This window comes from Micropterus salmoides, unplaced genomic scaffold, assembly GCF_014851395.1.
Source record: "Micropterus salmoides isolate LMB-PRFRI ecotype aquatic unplaced genomic scaffold, ASM1485139v1 Ms_hic_scaffold_9, whole genome shotgun sequence".
Taxonomy (NCBI): Eukaryota; Metazoa; Chordata; class Actinopteri; order Centrarchiformes; family Centrarchidae; genus Micropterus; species Micropterus salmoides.
Window position 1 is genome coordinate 16,281,032 of NW_024044681.1, and position 18,504 is coordinate 16,299,535.

The window sequence follows — 18,504 nt, forward strand, 5'->3', positions numbered from 1 at the left end:
AAAGACATACAAGGCCTACTACACTGATGTTCATGGAAAATCCTTTGCAAAAGTCTTTCCAATCGAATTCTATTAAAGCATTTGTTTTAGCCTCTTTTTAGTTAATTAGTTATGAACATGTTGATTTAATAAGTTAATACAGTTCACATCCTATTTTTTCTCACTGTCACACATTGTTGGCCTATGTTAATTATTGTCATAGCTGTGTATTTAGCTATGATAAAATGACCACAAGTCTGTTGAGTTGTGATAGAGAGAGACTGAGTGCATCTGTTCACAATGATTTCAATAGCAGATAGCTTATTATAATGTCCATCGATATCAATCTTAACACTTTCCTGAAAACATGTTTTAAGTTATGATATCCCACCACTGGCACACCATCGGGCTTGTTGTTGCAGGGCCCCGGAAGGTTGTGGCCCCCACTGCGGCAGGCCTATTTTAGTTTCTTATTTTTCTGTATTGAAGGTGGCAAATATAGCCTTTTTAAATAACAATCAATGAATATAATGATGTTTCTGTAACTTTCAATTATAACTATTTGTTAACTGTTGCTACCTATAAACTATTACTAGACCAACAAACACTCACATATAGGTACATGTACACACTCACCTCAAAGACTATGGTAGATTGGTAGATGTCTCTGCTGTAGCTCCACCCGTCCACACAGCCCTCCTGCTCCAGGTCAGTGAGGTTGACATCTCTGTCAGGAATGAATCCCTGAGCAGAGAAATTTCTGACCACATCCAGCCTGTATCTGCTGCATCTGCTCAGCTCCTGTTTCCCATTCACCACCTCACAGTCACAATGACACAAACTTTATTGGTAAAATTTCTGTGGCAAACAACCTATCCTATCCCTGTATTGTGTATGGTGTCATACTGCGCAAGGAAATGGGCTTTACCGTTTATTTGACAGAACAGCTGAAGAGAGAGACAGGAAATGTGGGAGAGAGGGGATGACATGCAGGCAAAGGGCACTGACAATTGTAAATGGCGACATTTAGTGTGTCCTTACAGTACATGTATCTTTCAGTACCTTCACATAAAACCTTGCAATGTTGTATTTGATCTTTGCTCACTCATTGAAGTGCTGCAAGAAATGTAGCCCACATGTTGCTACCTGCCACAATGTGTAAATGATGTTGTAAAAGGTTTCCCTGTGTTATAATTATCTATAATGCCAAAAACTCATTTTGGTCAATCTTTTCTGGTGTTTCAGTGACGTAATAATAATAATAATAATAATAATAATTAGCACCTTTCATGAAACCCAAGGACATTTTACAGAATTAACTATACAAGGCTTCGGATTTCATGAGTCATGTGGAAGTGGCAATTTGATACATGCTTCAACACACTTCATACAGCCAAGATGGCGCCGCAGACAGCCGCCTCTGGATTACGCTCTGTAATGCTTTCTGTTTTTTGTATATAAACTTTCTGCCGTCCCTGTCTGGCAGTGTTGGGCAAGTTACTTCCAAAATGTAATACATTATAGATTACTAGTTACTGTCATTTGAAAGTAATTAGTTATATTATAATATTACTGTCTCTGAATTGTAATGATTTACACTACTTTTGCGTTACTTTTGAGTTACTTTAACTGCTATTTAATGGGTGCATTATTCTGATAGTAAGATGTGACAGGTGGGTTCTAGTAATGTGGCTGGGTCTTTGTCATTAAAATTAACCTTCTGATTAATAGCAGGTGTGTGTGTGTGTGTGGGGGGGGTGAAATAGAATGAATTGTCTCCCCATCAAGAAAGACGCTTTGCACATTTACGCATTTAGGTACAGCAGCATTACGTCATTGATTATTTGAATCTCTTGACAAGCTGACAGGGTCAGTCAAGATGAACTGACAGCAGCCTCTCTGATCAGGAAAGTAAATCGTTAAAGCAGAAACACATAGCCTATAGAAATCTATTTACGCATGATCCATCAGGGGCGCTACTGTCTTGTTAAGGGGAGTCGAGCTCCCCCGTAGTTTGCACCTTGCCTACAATCTCGACCATTGGATTCCCGCAACAGGAAATAATGTTACTCTTACTCATGGATTTCTTCACAGATGTCACAGTGTTGAAGAAATCATGCAGTCCTCAGACCTTATTCATAAACTGCAAACCTTTTTATTCACCACGGGAGTTTCCCTCGTTTGTTCTGGTCGCCGTTTATAGTCCACCTCAGGCCTGTGTTAGTGAGGCGTTAGTACACCTGGCTGACCAGATAACTAATCCCTGCTCATTGTTCTCGGGGACTTCAAAAGAGCAAACCTCAGCCATGAACTTCCAAAGTACAGACAGCATATTAAGTGTCCCACCAGAGACACTAACCCATTGGACCTCTGTTACACTACATTAAAGGACGCCTATCGCTCTGTTCCCCGTGCAACCCTGGGACTCTCTGATCACTGTCTGGTTCATTCTATCCCGACATACAGGCAGAAATTGAAATCTGCTAAACCTGTTGTAAAGAGTGTGAAAACATGGACCACGAGTCAAAGCTGGATTTACAGGCCTGCTTTGACTGAACTGAGTGGAGTGTTTTTGAGGCTTCAGCCACTGACCTGACAAACTAACTGACACTGTGACATCTTACATCAGTTTTTGTGAGGATGTGTGTGCCGACTAAAACCTTCCGCACATCCAACAACCAAAAAACCTGGTTCACAGCAAAACTCAGGCTGCTCAAATCAAAGCGGAGGCCTTCAGAAGTGGGGACAGAGTCCAGTAGGTAGCTCAGAAACAGCTTCACAGCCAGCGACCCTGCATCAATGTGGAAAGGCCTGCAGACACTCAAAAACTACAAGAGACCATCCTCCAACACTGCTGGTCCTCAACGACTGGCTGATGAGTTGAATAGGTTTTACTGTAGATTTGAGAACACCTCTCACCCACTCCAACACCATCTTCAAACAGTCACCTTTCCCCACTGCCACGATGTCACTGCCCCTTCTGACCCCTCACCTGCACTCATGATCTGTGAAGAGGATGTGAGCCAGCTCTTCCAGAGGCAGAAGATCAGGAAGGCTCCTAGCCCAGATGGTGTGTCACCATCCTGCCTGAAAATCTGTGCAGACCAGCTCGCTCCCATTTATTCATTTTCATTTAGCTGACGCTTTTATCCAAAGCAACTTAAAATTGCCAAGTACAAAGTTAAGATTTGTGAAGCTATAATAATGCCCAGTTACGTTACCAGTCTGTAAAGGAAAAAACGTTGCTTTGGGAAGCTACTTGTTAGTTTGCAATTGATTCTGTTGTGGATTAGCCAGGTGGGGAAGAATTGTGGCTCCGTTGTTCTTTGTTCTGAGTTAAGCAGCTTGGACCCAAACTACTTTGATGCTTGTTAAAGTAACAAGAGCAGAGCAGACCACACAACCACACGGCATCTGGTCCAAGAGATGAGTCAGCTACATCCCCGTGCAGAAAAGAGAGAGAACAGAAGGTAAAATGAGGTTGACTGTATAATACACACACACTAGAGACAGTGACAGCAAGAGGTGAGGAGAGAAAGGTACGGGCACAGGTGATATTGTTAAAAAGGACAGTGAAAAGCTAGTAACAAATTAATAAACGACATCTGTAGTTGAGCCAACATTGTATTGAAGTTAAAAATTGCTTTTGTGCATCCACAAATGCTGGCAGCCACCGAGCTGCAGCTGGCAGATATGTAGCTGAAAGAAACTCTCTGGTCGTCCCATAAACAAGGTGAAGCAGTGATATCTGGCTATCAGGCAAATAACTAGACAAACATAATGTCTCTGTCCATGTTGTCACTGGATTTGTGGAATGATGTGACTTCAACAGGACCACGAACGTTATTCAAACAACATAATGGTGCCTTAAAATATCTCTACAAACATGGAGGAATGGTTTCTCTGCGACAGCATCAAGACACTGTGAAATGAAAATTTCAACAATCTTCAGTGCATTATAGATGCTCAGTACAGTTACCGTACTCATGCAATACTGTAAAATTGTAGTGTAAAAAACAACAGTACATATACATAAATCAAAGTTTTAATATTCTGATACAAATTCAATCATAACCAGTAGTCACATTTAGGGTTTTATGGTACAACTACACTTTCAGCATTACATTCAACACTTGCATATTTCATATTTCAGTTTCTAGTGAATATTTTGCATGCATCATTGTGATTCAATAACAGTCAAGCTTTAATTCTTTCACTTTTTAAAAAAAGGTCATGTAATGTCATTAATGTGATTGAAATGTATTGGAAGAAATGTTGAATAGTAAGAACAGTAAACAGCAGGAATGATAACGTTTTACACAATCAGAGCTGACTTTCAACAAGCACCACGTCTTTTGAATGTTCTTTTCTAGTGATGAAGGGGCACTTTATGCTGTTGGGATGAAAGACAAACAAACAAACAAACAACAAACAAACAAACAAACAAACAAAATATAATTTGGTTTAGTGTCCCATTAAAGGAAAAGTAAAATACCTGTAATGTTTGATTTTTTCACTGCTAAAAAATTCTTTATCATCATCATGAACAGGTGTGTTTACTGCATAGACTGATTGTCACATCCTCTCAGAATCATGATGATGATGATTGGTTTTGGTGAATATTTTATTATCATTAATAAAAATAACAATTATAATATTTTCTTGTATTCTTCCTCTGGCACACACTAATGGGAACATAATTTAACAATTTATAAATTAATTTAAGAGTGAACATTGCCTTTTTTGTGACTACCTCCAGGAGTTTCCAAAGTCAGAAAGTTTCAAAGATCTAAGATCCTGATAGGTTCAATTGCTGAGCTAAAGTAAGCCAAAAGTGACAGGCTGTGACTCGCCAACACTGTAGGTCAGACTTTGTCTCTCTTCTCTGCCTGCTTGGTCGACTGATTGATGCAGCTTCCTTGACAAGGATGCACTCTGTAGTCCATTTCCTACGTAACCCAAGGTCAAGATTATCTTTATCATTACAGACAAACTGACTATAAAGTGTTGCATGTGACTTGAATGACACACCATACATGATTTAGGTTAACTTAGGTAAGTGTCTTGATTTAAACCAGTATCCATATGGACCTTCACACATGTATAGAGGGGTGATCAATAGCCTTAATTTGCCACTTAGTGAATTTCTGTAGGTCTAGGAGGGATACATATCCCTTGACAGAAAGTATCTTTTGAGATTTGGTTTGTACTACATTGTGTTCTCTCTATGCTGATGATATGATCTCCCCAGATGGATAATGCTGTGTAAGTTGTCCTGAGTAGGAACCCACCTTTCTCTCTTATGCATCTGTTGTATAGTTTCAGGTAGAGGTCGTCCAAAAGTCTCTGGAATGAAGAGAGTAGAAAAGACAGATACAACAGCCAGAGTCCCCATTGTAAGATAAGGCAGGTACTTAAAGTATATACCTGCACAAGGAGAAAAGGAAATTAGGATGGCTGAGAGACCTGGGTCCTGCATATGTGCAGGTGAATTCTTCAGTGTGTACAGAGCATCCAAACTACATAGAGGAGAAATCAGATGCATGGCCACTAAATGTGTCAATGTGCCAAAATAAATACAGGTTAAACAATTATTAATAATTAGGGCCTGAGCACAAAACGTGTGAGGTCCCTATTGAAACTGAAGGGATTATTAAGTTTTTCTTTCTTTCTTTCTTTTTTCTGCAAAGTAACCTCAATTTTGGGGGCCTAAACATACTCGAAAACTCACCAAACTTTGCACAAAATTCAGAAGAATAGGCCATATTTTGTGGGTGTAGCGCATGGGCGGGGCAAAATGGCTCACTACCGCCCCCTACAGAGTTTGACCGACATGTATGAAATTTCTATGGTACGTTTATCACATTGAGATGTACAAAAAAGTCTCTTGGGCCATTGCCTAAACCCAACAGGAAGTCGGCCATTTTGGATTTAATGGTCATTTTTGGCGTTTCTGATCACTTTACTTTAACGAACTCCTACTAGGGAATTAATCCAATCGACTTCAGATTTTTGCTGTGCAGATAAGTATAACAATAGTCCCACCCTGAACTCATCCATATGCCAATATTCACTCAAAGTTATAACACCATCTGCTGGCAACAGGAAATGACACGTCTTACACTGTAATGGACTACTCCTAGCAGGTTGGATGTATCAACTTTAAAACTGTCCCAGAAAACCCTTAAAACATTGATGATGTACTTGTGAGTTTTCGGTTAACGGCATGGTGGTGACATGACGGCAAAGTCCCACGTTTCGCCGCGACAAAGGAAGTTGTTGTAACTTGACTGTACAAGCTCAGATCTGTACCAAATTTTACATGTTTAATAAGTGTCCCGCCCTGAACACATGTACGTGCCGACATTCACCCATGGTCATATCGCCACCTGCTGGCAACAGGATATGACTTTTAATAAAGCAGCCTCCGTCGCACATTTCACCTACATGTATGAAATTTCTGTGGCACATGTATCATGTCCAGATGTACCAAAAAGCCTCTTGGAGTGATGCCCTAAACCCAACAGGAAGTCGGACATTTTGAATTTTATGGTAATTATTGGATGATTTACAGGCTCCGTACTTTAACAAACTCCTTCAAGAGAATTAGTCTGACCAACTTCAGATTGTCGCTGTCTATTCTAAACTCGTTGACGATTAAAAGTTGTACAAACAATGAGTTTTCGTGAAACGGCATGTCTGTGCCGTGGCATCCAAAAAAATTATTCGCCATGAAAGAGGAAATTGTTGTAAGTTCAGTCTACATGCTCACATCTGCCAAAAACTTTATGTGCTTGATAACCCGCCCCGAACACATCTAAATGCCAATATTCAGTTATAGTCACAAAGGGGACAGAGGAAATGATGATTTGTGCAGTGTCCGAAGCGCGTTGAAAATTCACAGCTGCACTGGTAGAGCTCCAGAATCTGAAATGCGGCCACCTCACACCACGACACGCTTCACGTGCGAGGGCCCGCCCAACGCAGCTTGCAGCTTTAATTACTATTTAAGACCAGTTTACTCACTCAGCTGTAACAAAAAAGGTGCAATGCAGCTGCCAACTCTGGAAACAGTAGTGCATGTGCCTGTCGCTGTGTTCCTGAGTACTGTTGGGTAAAGCTCTGCAGTGTAGGCAAACATCAGGGCTGTACCGGTGGTGATACCAAATTTACCCAGCATCTCCAAAGCAACAGACAGACTTGATAAACCTGAGAGGTAAGAAATGGTTTGTGTGAGAACAGCATGAAAAAAAGGAGTTTTTCATGCTGAGAAGTCCATGATCCACTGTAGCAAATAAAAGTTTGGTGAGTACTACTACATATGTGAGAAAAAAGTTATACAAAGCATTTTGTGGCTCCAGAGAAAGCTGGACGAAATCTGATAAATGAACTCAAGTGACTTGTGGTGTATAATATATGTGCATTTGATGCATAACAGTTTAAAATAGCACTTAAATGTCACTTGACTCAGCATTGGTTGGGTCTGAAGACTTCGTGCCCTCTGTAGCCCGCTTCTCAGCTTTGCCTGAAGCTAGGGGCTTGAGGCTACATTATTAGCTGCTACTAGCATAACACACTAACTAACACACTCTAATCTTGGGTTGAACTGCGGTGGTATAGTTGCATTGTGAGTAACGTAGGCGCCAGATTTTGAAAAAGAAGAAGAAGAATGTGTGGACTAAAAAAGATGACATCTCTGGTTCTGCTGCATCAATTTTTATCCTTTTTTAACTGTCCAGTGTGAGCCTGAGTGTGTTATAGAAGTGCAATGCTAAAGCTGTGGAGTACTCTTTTAAGACTGATAAATATTTGAGTGGAAAGATGACCATAGTGATGCACCATGTGATGACACTGCTTACTTTGAGGCACCAGTTGAATGAAGTACAGTGACACTCCTGCCACAAGCAAGATACAGATGACAGACAGTCGTCGTGGAAGGTATCGCAGCGCCAGCCAGCTAGAAATGTATGCTGGTACCTCTACAGCTGCTGAGATGAAGCAGCTGATATAGGGGTCAGCATGAAGTCGGGATGTGTTCAGGGACAGGGCAAAGTATCCAGTACTCAGAGTGAACCTGGGCAGACAGAAATACGGACAACAGAGATGTTTGAATGGAAGTCTGCCTAGAAACTGCATTTAAAAACGTGTACTGTACAGTAGCTTCAGTAGCAAATCAAGACCTTTAGACATAGGACTTCGACTTACGCTTCACTGCCATTGAGACAGAACAGCTTATACCAGATAAAAACAACAAAAAGAGAGAAAGAAAACCAAAAGAACAAAACAGTGAAAACGAGGACTGTGAAGAGTTGAGGTGAAATACACATACTTCATTTATAACAGTGATTAGTTAGTGTGTTTTGATGAATAATTTAATGAATAGATTGTTTAGTATATAAACTAAAACAAGTGCAAGAAGGAGTTCTGAAAATATAATTGTTTGTGTTGCTCAGACTGGATACTCACCACACCAGGCACAGAGTAAAAGTTGTGTTTCGGATGTTTCTTGTCCTCAGCAGGCTGAAGACATTGTAGTGTTCCTTTGGGTGTTTCTTTGTCTCATCAGCCTGCAAGATACAAAACATCAGTCTCAACGGCAGTTTGTGGAGTTTTAGTCGGTCAGGACCGACAGACCGACCGACTGGACTTTGGTCCAGAATGAAATATCTTAACAACTGCTCAAAGAATTGCCATGTAGTTTTGCACGATATTAATGCTCCCTAGTGGCGGAATCCTAATGATGATCCCATTTTGGTGATAGTGAAATGTTATGACAACTATAGGAAGAATTGCCATTCAGACATTCATACTGATACAACAATGTGTGTCCTCTAGCATACACCTTGGCCCGTGTGTCTGGTCCTGCATTATTTAACTCGAAGTAGACTTACAGGTACACTGTAATCTTCAAAGATGACCTGCGGAGCCTCGACTTTGTTCTTTGTAGCAGCCTTTCTCACTATGGCCTCGGCCTCCTCCGCTCTTCCCTGAGAGAGTAGCCACCGAGGAGATTCCGGGATGAACCTGCCTCATTACAAAACAGAGAAACAGAAAGCTTCAGAAGGGGCTTAAAATACAAAGCTAGGGTGAATGCAAGTTATAACATTTCTCTAGTAAGAGCATAATTACTTTTTTTGTCCCCTGACAAGAGCAAAATCGTGACATTTATGTTGCAAGGTAAGGTCAATTTCCCATGAATAGTAATTTCTAGTCAAGAGTACAACCTACCACCAGAGGGGGAGATAGAGCAGGCCAGGCACAGACAGAGCCAACAGGAGAGATTTCCAGTCTCTTAAAAAGTAAGCAAAGAGAGGCAGCATCATGTAGCCAAAAGCAAAGCCCAGACATACACCCATAGATGAGAACAGGACCCGCACATCTCCAGTCAAGATTTCAGTGCCTACACAAAAAGAGAGACATGCATTACAAAGTGCAGGTAATAAGTGAAGATATCTGTGATAAATAGAATCACTGACTACTGTATAAAAAATATTTTGTTGGTATTAAATGTTCAGATTTACCCAGCACAAAAGCAGCTACATAGTTGGAGATCTGTCCCAAACCACTGATGAAGAGAAGGATGGCGAACACCGTCCAAGAAGGTGAAAAGATTTCAGCAAAGGTAAAAATTGTCTGAACTGCCATGGTTAAAAAGAGAACAGGCTTTCTCCCAAACCTAGAGTGAGAAGTCAAACAATAAAATAAGCCAATACAAATAAAAAATCAAAAAAGACAAAAATACAAAAACATATATTGATCATGACGGTCAATGTTTTTTGCCTACTGTAGTACTTGTTGTTGTACTGTAAGGCGCAAGGGTCAAAGATAATAACTGTATGTAGCACTACAACACAAAACACTACAAAACGATGCAACAAAACATAAGGTAATACTGAAGAAAAGGCCTGTTACACGCTCTAAAAAATGATGCATTAAAGCTTTTAGAAAAAAGAAAGTTTACAGTACAGGTTGCTTAACATTCTATTAGTTTGAACTCATCATTTAAAAATTTTATGTCAAAGTAGAGCAAGTAAATCTTCTCTAAATTTTAAAGATTTAAAAAATGATGACATGCAGCAAAGAACCCCAGGTTAGAATCCCAGGCCACTCTGGTAAGGACCCCAAAAATACAGAAAACACTGTTCATGTGAATAACTATAATTAAATTCTAAAAAGTTAATCAAGGTACAGTATATAAAAAATAATAATATTAGCAGCAAGTGTAAAAGTATTTTTTTTCATTCACTGTGTATATCATTACATTGTCAGATGTAGTGATGGGAATTATGGCTCCTTTCCAAGAGCTATTCATAAGAACGGCTCATTGTTCTTTGTTCTTGTTTTTTGGGATTGGAGGTTACCATGTTTATCGGCAAAATAACCACTAGGATAGTGAGAGGGTACGATTTGGATCCCATCAATATAATTTAATTTTGCATGTGTGGACTATGTTTAGCACTAAATTACTCATATTACCAGACCTAATGGTATGAATTGTAAACATTACACATCAAGATACCATATCTCTCTGCTTCGTCATTGAATTTACTACTTTGAATATACCGTCTGTACAGCATATGTTTTGTAAATAAAGTTACCTTGCTTTAAATGCAATTCATTTTCATTTCACTTTCATATTAGAAAATGTCCTAAATACACCCAGAAGCAAACCAGCGTCCTCCAGGATAGTTGACCCACTATTGCGCTGTGAGTGGCAGACAGTTTGTGACCTGAGTGCTAATGTTAAAGATACACTGTTCATGTAAAGGGCAGTGGATTTAGGGCAAGCAGTGAAATTTGGGCCCAATGATAAAAAGAACGGCTCTCACCAAGCATGACTTGGTTCCCTTTGTTCGTACTAAAGAGCCGTTAAATGGTGTTGTCAGTACCTGTCTGAGAGCTGCCCTGAGAAGAAGGATCCAAAAAGAACTCCCAGGAAGTAAACTGTGGAGGTGAGCGGCTGCTTCCACTGTTCACTGCACACCAGGTCAAACTGGAATATCCATGCAGGAATGGGGTGGGGGGGACAAGGTTACAGATGCAAATTCACCACCATATAACGGCTATTTAAGTTGGTGGTGGGCGATGGTTACCATGTCTGCCTACTTTTACATCCTTAAGACACAGAGCAAGATTAGCATTCATTTGGAGTTTCTGTCAGATTTTCACTTGCCTTTTAGCCCAGTTGGTCTTAATTTTTCAGATTAAACCTGTGGACAGGCACGACTTTAAATATTATTAACATGATCTCTTATTATTCTCAATGACTGGGTATTTCCCGTCATCTCTCAAGCATTCTACTTCTATATTACCACTTAAACTAGATCAACAAACACTCACATGTAGGTAGATGTACACACTCACCTCAGAGACTATGGTAGATTGGTAGATGTTGGTGCTGTAGCTCCACCCGTCCACACAGCCCTCCTGCTCCAGGTCGGTGAGGTTGACATCTCTGCCTGGAATGAATCCCTGAGCCGAGAGATTTCTGACCACATCCAGCCTGTACCTGCTGCACCTGCTCAGCTCCTCTTTCCCATTCACTACCTCACAGTCACAATCACTTTATTGGTAACATTTCTGTCGCAAATAACTTATAACTGTTTTGTGTATGGAGCCATTCTGTGCAAGGAACCGGCTACATTAACTGTGTCCTTAAAGTACCTGTACCTACCTTCACATAAAACGCTGGAATATATCCATATCACTTTATCAACCACTTTATGACGGGATGACTTTATACAGCAAATGCATTAACTCCAAAAATACAAATCCTTTGCACATCAGTGCAGAATGTTTGAAGCTCAGGTTAAACAGTATCTTGATAATCTATATATATGTAAAATTAGTGATTAATTCACCTTTTGTGTATGTCTGTATTGTTGAAAAGATTCTGTTAATTTTTGATCAATTATAGACTTTGCTTACACACATGAAATACAAAATGTGTGTTCTTAGCAATATTGTTCAAATTAAATAGACAACAATTAACCATGGGAACATTACAGTAAGACAGATTTTTTTTCCTTCTGGCATAGTTTAATAAGTATAATTTTCACATTGAGAGAACAATTTGGCTTAAAAGACAAAGCTACACTATTCCTTTTTCCAGGAGATGTATTCAAAAAATGCAATTACCTCTTTCGGGATGATGACATTGTGCCAATGTTGGGTCAGGTTAACCTCAGGAACCAGGCAGTGGTGACTGGGAGTGTCAGTCACAAAGACAAGAGAGAACGCACCAAATCCGTTGGGAAAGATGCTGGCAGAGAGTAAGAAGAAAACAATTTGCTGGAAACGTCCCCACAGACCCAGGAACGCTGTGGCGTCATCGTAATCCTTCATAGTCTCAGAATTCAAACTGTGCCCTCCACAGTCTTGATCTATGTTTTCTACTGCAAAAGAGAGACACAGACTGGTCTTCCTTCACCCCACCTGCCAGCTAGCCACGCCCTATACTTGTAATGTAGATAAAACATGCGCGCAGAGGCAGAAGTTGGAAGGGAGGGTCAAAGTGTTTTATTACTCATTACTCAAAAATTTCTTCACATGCCACTCAGGGCCGCTGTTTACTACCATGTGTTTAACTGGGAATAGGGCTAACAAATGTGAATATTGTAGCCATAGCTCCCAGGTTTGCAAAAATGCGTAAACAGTAAAGAAATCACCCTCATGAAGGTTGTAGTAGAAACACATGTCTCTGTCTAAACAAATGCCAGAAAATAACTTGACCCTAGCAGTGCTTTTGTGTCATATCCTGTCTGAAGGTTCTGGGTTTTTTTTGTCCTGGTTATACATTATAGGCAATAAAAAAACTACAATTTTCAGATGCAAAAACTTCCATAACATTGATCTTGCAACTTTTGACTACTGGGACATTCATTAACAGCCATCTAGTCAGCATTTTGTATTTTGTATTGTGTAAAACCATAGCCTCATTCAGAAACAATAAAAATATACTTTGATTAAACGTTTATCTGAGGTATGATATTTGCCGGACTCTTAAAACATTAATTAACAACTTTTAGTGAATAATTTGCATTTATCTTCGCCATTCAAGATAACACACAGTGTGTATGCAAATGTATAAAAATGAGAAAAAATCAGAGCAAGACAAAAAGAAAGTCACAAAACATTCACTTCAAAATGGCCACATCTATAAATCAGGATTTAATTCCACTATTTCAGTTTCACATACTGATGTCTTAGAGAAGATAATTTATGTTTTGAAATGTATTAAACAAAGAAAACTATAGGTGAATTTTGATGAATAACTTATGAAACTTAAAAAAAAAAATTGAAACATTAAGAAATATTTTAAGTAAGTTAGTTAATTACACTCAATAGAAATATTGACACATCAGTAGAGAATCATAGAGGACTGTCCAGGACTTAGGGTTTCTTTTCCAGTAATGGGTGGCCATTTTATTCTGTTATAAAGCAAAAAGACAAACAAAAAATTACTGATTTTAATGTTCTGCATAGAATATAGAGCAAAAGTAATCATATTTCTTTGCTGCTATGAACTTCATTATCATCATCACAAGCAGCTGCATTTACTACAGCCTACTGTCACATTATCACATTCACTTAGAGCAGAGATGATTTGTACATGTTTTTGTCAAAGGAAACAGAACTATTGCACAAAGAAAGGACCAGGTCTGGGATTTAAACTCAGGATCTCTATACTCTGGGATAATAATGCTAACTACTTAAATCCAGGGAAGGTCTTAAATAATAAGATAATACTTCAACCTGCAAAAAATGATTTCTTTGGCCACTTGGGCGAAGTGGAAACGAGTTGTGAACATAACACTTACATGACTTGTTAAGTTGATGATACCTGTTAAGTCGAAATATTTGGCTCTTTAGCTGCTAAATGTTCCACTATGTTCACCAGGTAGTTGCCAACTCTGGTGCCGTTTGGTGATGAGCAGATAGCTTTCAGTCTGTTTTTAGAGCAGCTGAACAGCTGCCTTTTAAATTCAAACAGTGTAATCATTTAAATATGCATATAGCCTGTGAAGGTTTAAAAGTAAGTTGAAAGACACATATGATGATCATTAAATTCCAGTTTATTATTCTTTTTAAAGAAAATTGTAAACTATGTGTTAATTAATGCTAATTAATAAAATATTGTGCCAACAAGTCCCACTCAAAGTTCTAAATGGTATGGCTGTTTGGAATCAAATTAATTTGGGATGCTAAATAAAGAGCAACACATTCAGCAGTATAACAGAGAGCAAAATTAAGATTCCTTACAATATGAATTCAGTTTATCTTCTTAGACATCTTGTAGTTATTAAATATTGTATGTAAAAATGAATTTGGCACAGGAGACACTTTATGAAAAGCTCTAAGTAGCCCAACCTTTCTCTCTTATGCATCTGTTTCAGGTAGAGGTCGTCCAAAACTCTCTGGAAGGAAGAGAGTGGCAAAGGTAGACACAACAGCCAGAGTCTCCAATGTAATATAAGGAAGGTACTTAAAGTGAACACCTAAAAATGAAGAAGTGGGTCCTGTGTGTGCGTGCATTTACAGTATGAGTGTATGCATGGCTTCCAAACTTGGTGGCAGTGAAATACGATTTTATAGACAAGACTGAACTTGGTGTGTATATCAGCGGGCCGGTGCAGCTGCTTAATAAATACAATTTAAAACTAATTGTGACCCAGTTTACTCACTCAGCGTTAACAAATATAGTGTAATGCAACTTCCCAATCTGGAGACTGTGGTAGATACACCTGCTGCTGTGTTCCTTAGCACTGTTGGGTAAAGCTCTGCTGTGTAGGAAAACATCATGGAGGAACCAGTGGTAATACTGAATTTACCCAGCATCTCCAGAGCAACAGAGAGATTTGTTAGGCCTAAAAGATGAGGAAGTAGTTTGTTATTTAATAAATGATTTGCTCCTTGGACTGAGAACACTCAGTGTCTTTTTGATGAGACCATATTTTTTCCTGCTTACTTTGAGGCACCAGTTGAATGAGGTACAGCGGCAAGTAGCAAGGTACCAATGACGGACAGTCGTCATGGAAGGTATCTCAGAGCCAGCCAGCTTGAAACGTATGCAGGAATTTCTATAGCTGCTGAGATGTAACAACTGATGTAGGGATCAACATGGAGTTGGGATGCGTTGAAGGACAGGCTATAGTATCCAGTAGTCATGGTGAATCTGGTCAAGACAAAGATACTGGCATACAGCAGAGATGTTTGAATAGAAATCTGCATAGAAATAGCAGCCTAATATATAAGGAATGTTTAAAACAGTGATTTTCAGAAACTATAGCAATTAATATTCTGATGCTAGATGATGTTACAATATTAAAAACCAACTAATGTCCTAAAAAAAACCTGACTAAGAATGTATAGTTTATTTGATCTTAAAATGTGCTGTTTAACCTAAGGTCAAGGATTAATTGGGATGTATTGACATTACATTTCAAAGACTGCTTTGTAGTGAGTGAGCAACAAGTCATCAGCATCAATAGAATTGCCGTTAGCTTCTTGTTCAAACATGAGGAACCCACTTAAACGTGCCCAGATTATGTGAATCAATTGTCCTTTTCAGTAACATTTCTTATTAAGCGCATGTTTTTACAAATGAATGATCTCCTTGACAGATTTCTATTTTTTTACTGTTAGCGATACACTAGTATTTTTTCTCACTGTCCCAGACTCATTGCCCACTGTGTGTCTCTGAGGGGCTTCAGCTCCTGTGTAAATTTACAGTGTAATCTTGACAGATGAGCCTGAACTTTGTTCCACTTAGCAGCCTTTCTCACTATGGCCTTGGCCTCCTCCACTCTTCCCTGAGAGAGTAGCCACCGAGGAGACTCTGGGATGAACCTGCCTCAATATTGGAGAAAAACAGAGAGGTGGACAAAGAGGTTCAGTCTGGATCAGAGGGGCTTAAAAGACAAAGCAACAAGTTAGAATACTTATCTTGGGAAAAAGTGGTTCCTTTTTCAAAATGACAGTCTAAAAAATTATAATCTTAAATGAACAAATTAAGTCGTAAACTGTATATGTGGGTGCAGATTACAGGGCCATGCAGTCATCTTAGACTTAGGTTTGCCATGTTTTAGGAAACTCTAACTAAGGGATAAAAAGATGTTAAAGAAGTGCATTCAACAGCCGTTCACTGTTGGTTACGGGTTAATTTAGTTTTCATTCGGAAAACATAGTGTTGGCCAGTTATTAAGTTTTCAAGTCAATCTACCGTTCTTAACACAGTCAATTCTACCATTTGCTTTCAGGTTTAAGATCTTTCATTAAAACAAAGACCCCCCAAAAATGTATAGTTTTTCAAAGTAAGCGTTCATGTAGTGAGTGCAATCTACCACCAGAGGGAGATATAGGCCAGGCAAGGCACAGACAAAGCCAACAGGAGAGACTTCCAGTCCCTTAAAAAGTAAGCAAAGAGAGGCAGCATCATGTAGCCAAGAGCAAAGCCTAAACACGTGCCCATGGATGAGTAAAGGAGTCGCACATTGTCAGTCAAGGTCTCAGTGCCTGCACATAAAGAAACACAAAGAGAGGGAAATGTGGTAAACAAGCTGAAACACAAAATCTGATGAATGTCTGATGACTGTATTTTTCTTGTACATTAAAGGGGTTGGATGTCTGATCAGCAGATGTTGATGCCCAACATATTGAATGTTCTTTAAGATGATTTGGATCAAGATGTCCACCAAATGTAATACAGTAGTCTTAGGCTTATAAAGTGTAAGGTATTGGACATTGTCAGTGACGGTGGATAGTGTACTCAGATTATTTTCTAAAGTAGCAATACCACAAGGTAAAGGTACTGTCACACAAGTCTACATTTTTAGGTGCCTACATTAAAATCTGTACGTGAGTTTAGTACCATGCACAAAATGTACCCATTATAAAGAATGGCCCATTTCAGAGTGTTAAATAATTTATTTACCGTGCACAAGAAAATAACTGATGTGCACAAATGACCACTTTCTACAACTACCTACATTTTTTTTAGACTTCAGGGGTGTTATTATTATTGATGTGTTAAACTTTGTTTGTCTTGCATTCACCATGGGTTTCGAGAGAAATGCACTCTCAATGCCCTGTGTGCATTGTACATGTGAGAACTGACAATAAAGTGACTTTGACTTGATATAAGCAGCTTATTAATGCAACTCGTGGGGACAAGTTACAACTTCATCATTCATATTAGCACATGGAGTATGGTAAATTCCAGCAAAGTTTTCCACATCTTCAACCTGAGCACATCTAATCAGCTACAGCAAATGCAAACACCTATGCGGGCATGCAGGGCATTTATAGTTATGCATTTCATATAAGTTGTCATAAGTGTTTATGTTCAAAGCAACTAGGAACTACAGCTATTCAATTAATGTAGTGGTGCAAGTACAACAGTAATATTGTAGTACAACATTTGGTTCTGAAATGTAGTAGGGTTGAATTATAAACTAGCACAAATTGATAATATTTAAGTAAAGTGCAAGTCCCTCAAAATGACACTAAAGTACAGTATTTGAGTAAATGTATTGTTTCCACCACTGTGTCTTATCCTGACAAAAATGCAACACAACACCACTTAACGTAACGTTAGATGATATAGCCCCACATAGTGTAGCACTAAGAAACCTCACAGATGAATAAATCTGTTACATAATCTAGGAAGGAATGGGCACCACAACACAAAAGGCAAGATAATAGGGCTTCATAACCGTGTAATGCTAACATCTCCACAAAAGAAAAAGAGCTGTTACATGTTTTACATTATTAGGATATGCGTAGCTTACCATTTTCTTTTTGAAAGCACTGTGTTTCCCCTGTCTATAAACATGCTCTAAGTGTCAGTGTCAGTAAAATAATAGCTGGTTTGTGGCAGGTAATTACTTCCGTATTGCTTTACTGATTTATTTTCATATACTGATGTCTTACAAAGTAGTGATGTAATGTTATTACATTTCTTAAGTAGGAAATCATCCATCACATTTTGGTAATGATCTAGATCAAGGGTTTTCAAAGTCTGAGACTGCGGGCCTCCCCTCAGACAAAGCTTGGGAAACAGCACCCCCCCACCACATCAAGTTTACTTGGTAAGTTTTGCTCAATTCCTGGATGCATGGGATCATGATTATATTATTTGATCCCATAGACACTTAACATTTGAGCCAAATTAGCCTAATATTGCTATCCAAAGAAGGTTAAAATCAAGGGCAACTGGACTTGGTTGAAGATATTAGAAGACGTTTCGTCCCTCATCCAAAGGACTTCTTCAGTTCTGACTGACTGGTAGGGAAACTCAGCTATTTAACCTCAGTGGGGTTGTTTGCCAGGATCGTTGATACCGCTGGTTCGTTAGTGTTCCTGGCTGTTGTAACGACAGTCGTTATGGTCGTTAGGACTACCCGATGCCAAGACTGAACAACCATCGTTGGCATCCTCACCTGAGGCCAATAGGTTACGTTTGCTTTTCTTTTGTTTGGGTGTGCGGTCTTTGGGGTGTACCAGCGTCTTAGTGTTTTCTTGGGT

General features: G+C 39.2%; 1 protein-coding gene and 1 pseudogene across 3 annotated transcripts; both read right to left on the bottom strand.

The window, feature by feature from the left end:
• Positions 1-4,008: 4,008 nt before the first annotated feature.
• On the bottom strand, positions 4,009-12,389 carry LOC119895695 (solute carrier family 22 member 5-like). Of its 3 annotated transcripts, XM_038708970.1 has the most exons (11): positions 12,118-12,389; positions 11,344-11,526; positions 10,869-10,972; positions 9,501-9,655; positions 9,208-9,379; positions 8,871-9,003; positions 8,446-8,546; positions 7,839-8,053; positions 7,006-7,188; positions 5,271-5,406; positions 4,009-4,372 (listed from the first exon to the last, which is right to left on the bottom strand). In XM_038708970.1, the coding sequence occupies exons 1-11, from the start codon at positions 12,322-12,324 to the stop codon at positions 4,303-4,305; spliced, it is 1,659 nt and encodes a 552-aa protein (XP_038564898.1). In that variant the 5' UTR covers positions 12,325-12,389; the 3' UTR covers positions 4,009-4,302. The 3 variants fall into 3 exon arrangements, with proteins under 3 accessions (XP_038564898.1, XP_038564897.1, XP_038564896.1); XM_038708969.1 differs by lacking the exon at positions 7,006-7,188 and having other exon boundaries at positions 5,271-5,325; positions 12,118-12,385; XM_038708968.1 differs by lacking the exon at positions 7,006-7,188 and having other exon boundaries at positions 12,118-12,385.
• A 1,858-nt stretch (positions 12,390-14,247) lies between these two features.
• On the bottom strand, positions 14,248-16,869 carry LOC119895552 (annotated as a pseudogene).
• Positions 16,870-18,504: the final 1,635 nt, after the last annotated feature.

Coding starts and splice junctions, on each gene's coding strand:
- LOC119895695 (XM_038708970.1), bottom strand. CDS start 12,324: ATGAAGGATTACGATGACGCCACAGCGTTCCTGGGTCTGTGGGGACGT. Junction 8,547..8,870: donor TTGAAGATTACAGTGTACCT/GTAAGTCTACTT, acceptor TGTATCTTGCAG/GCTGATGAGACAAAGAAACA. Junction 7,189..7,838: donor CATTCAACTGGTGCCTCAAA/GTAAGCAGTGTC, acceptor CTTACCTCTCAG/GTTTATCAAGTCTGTCTGTT.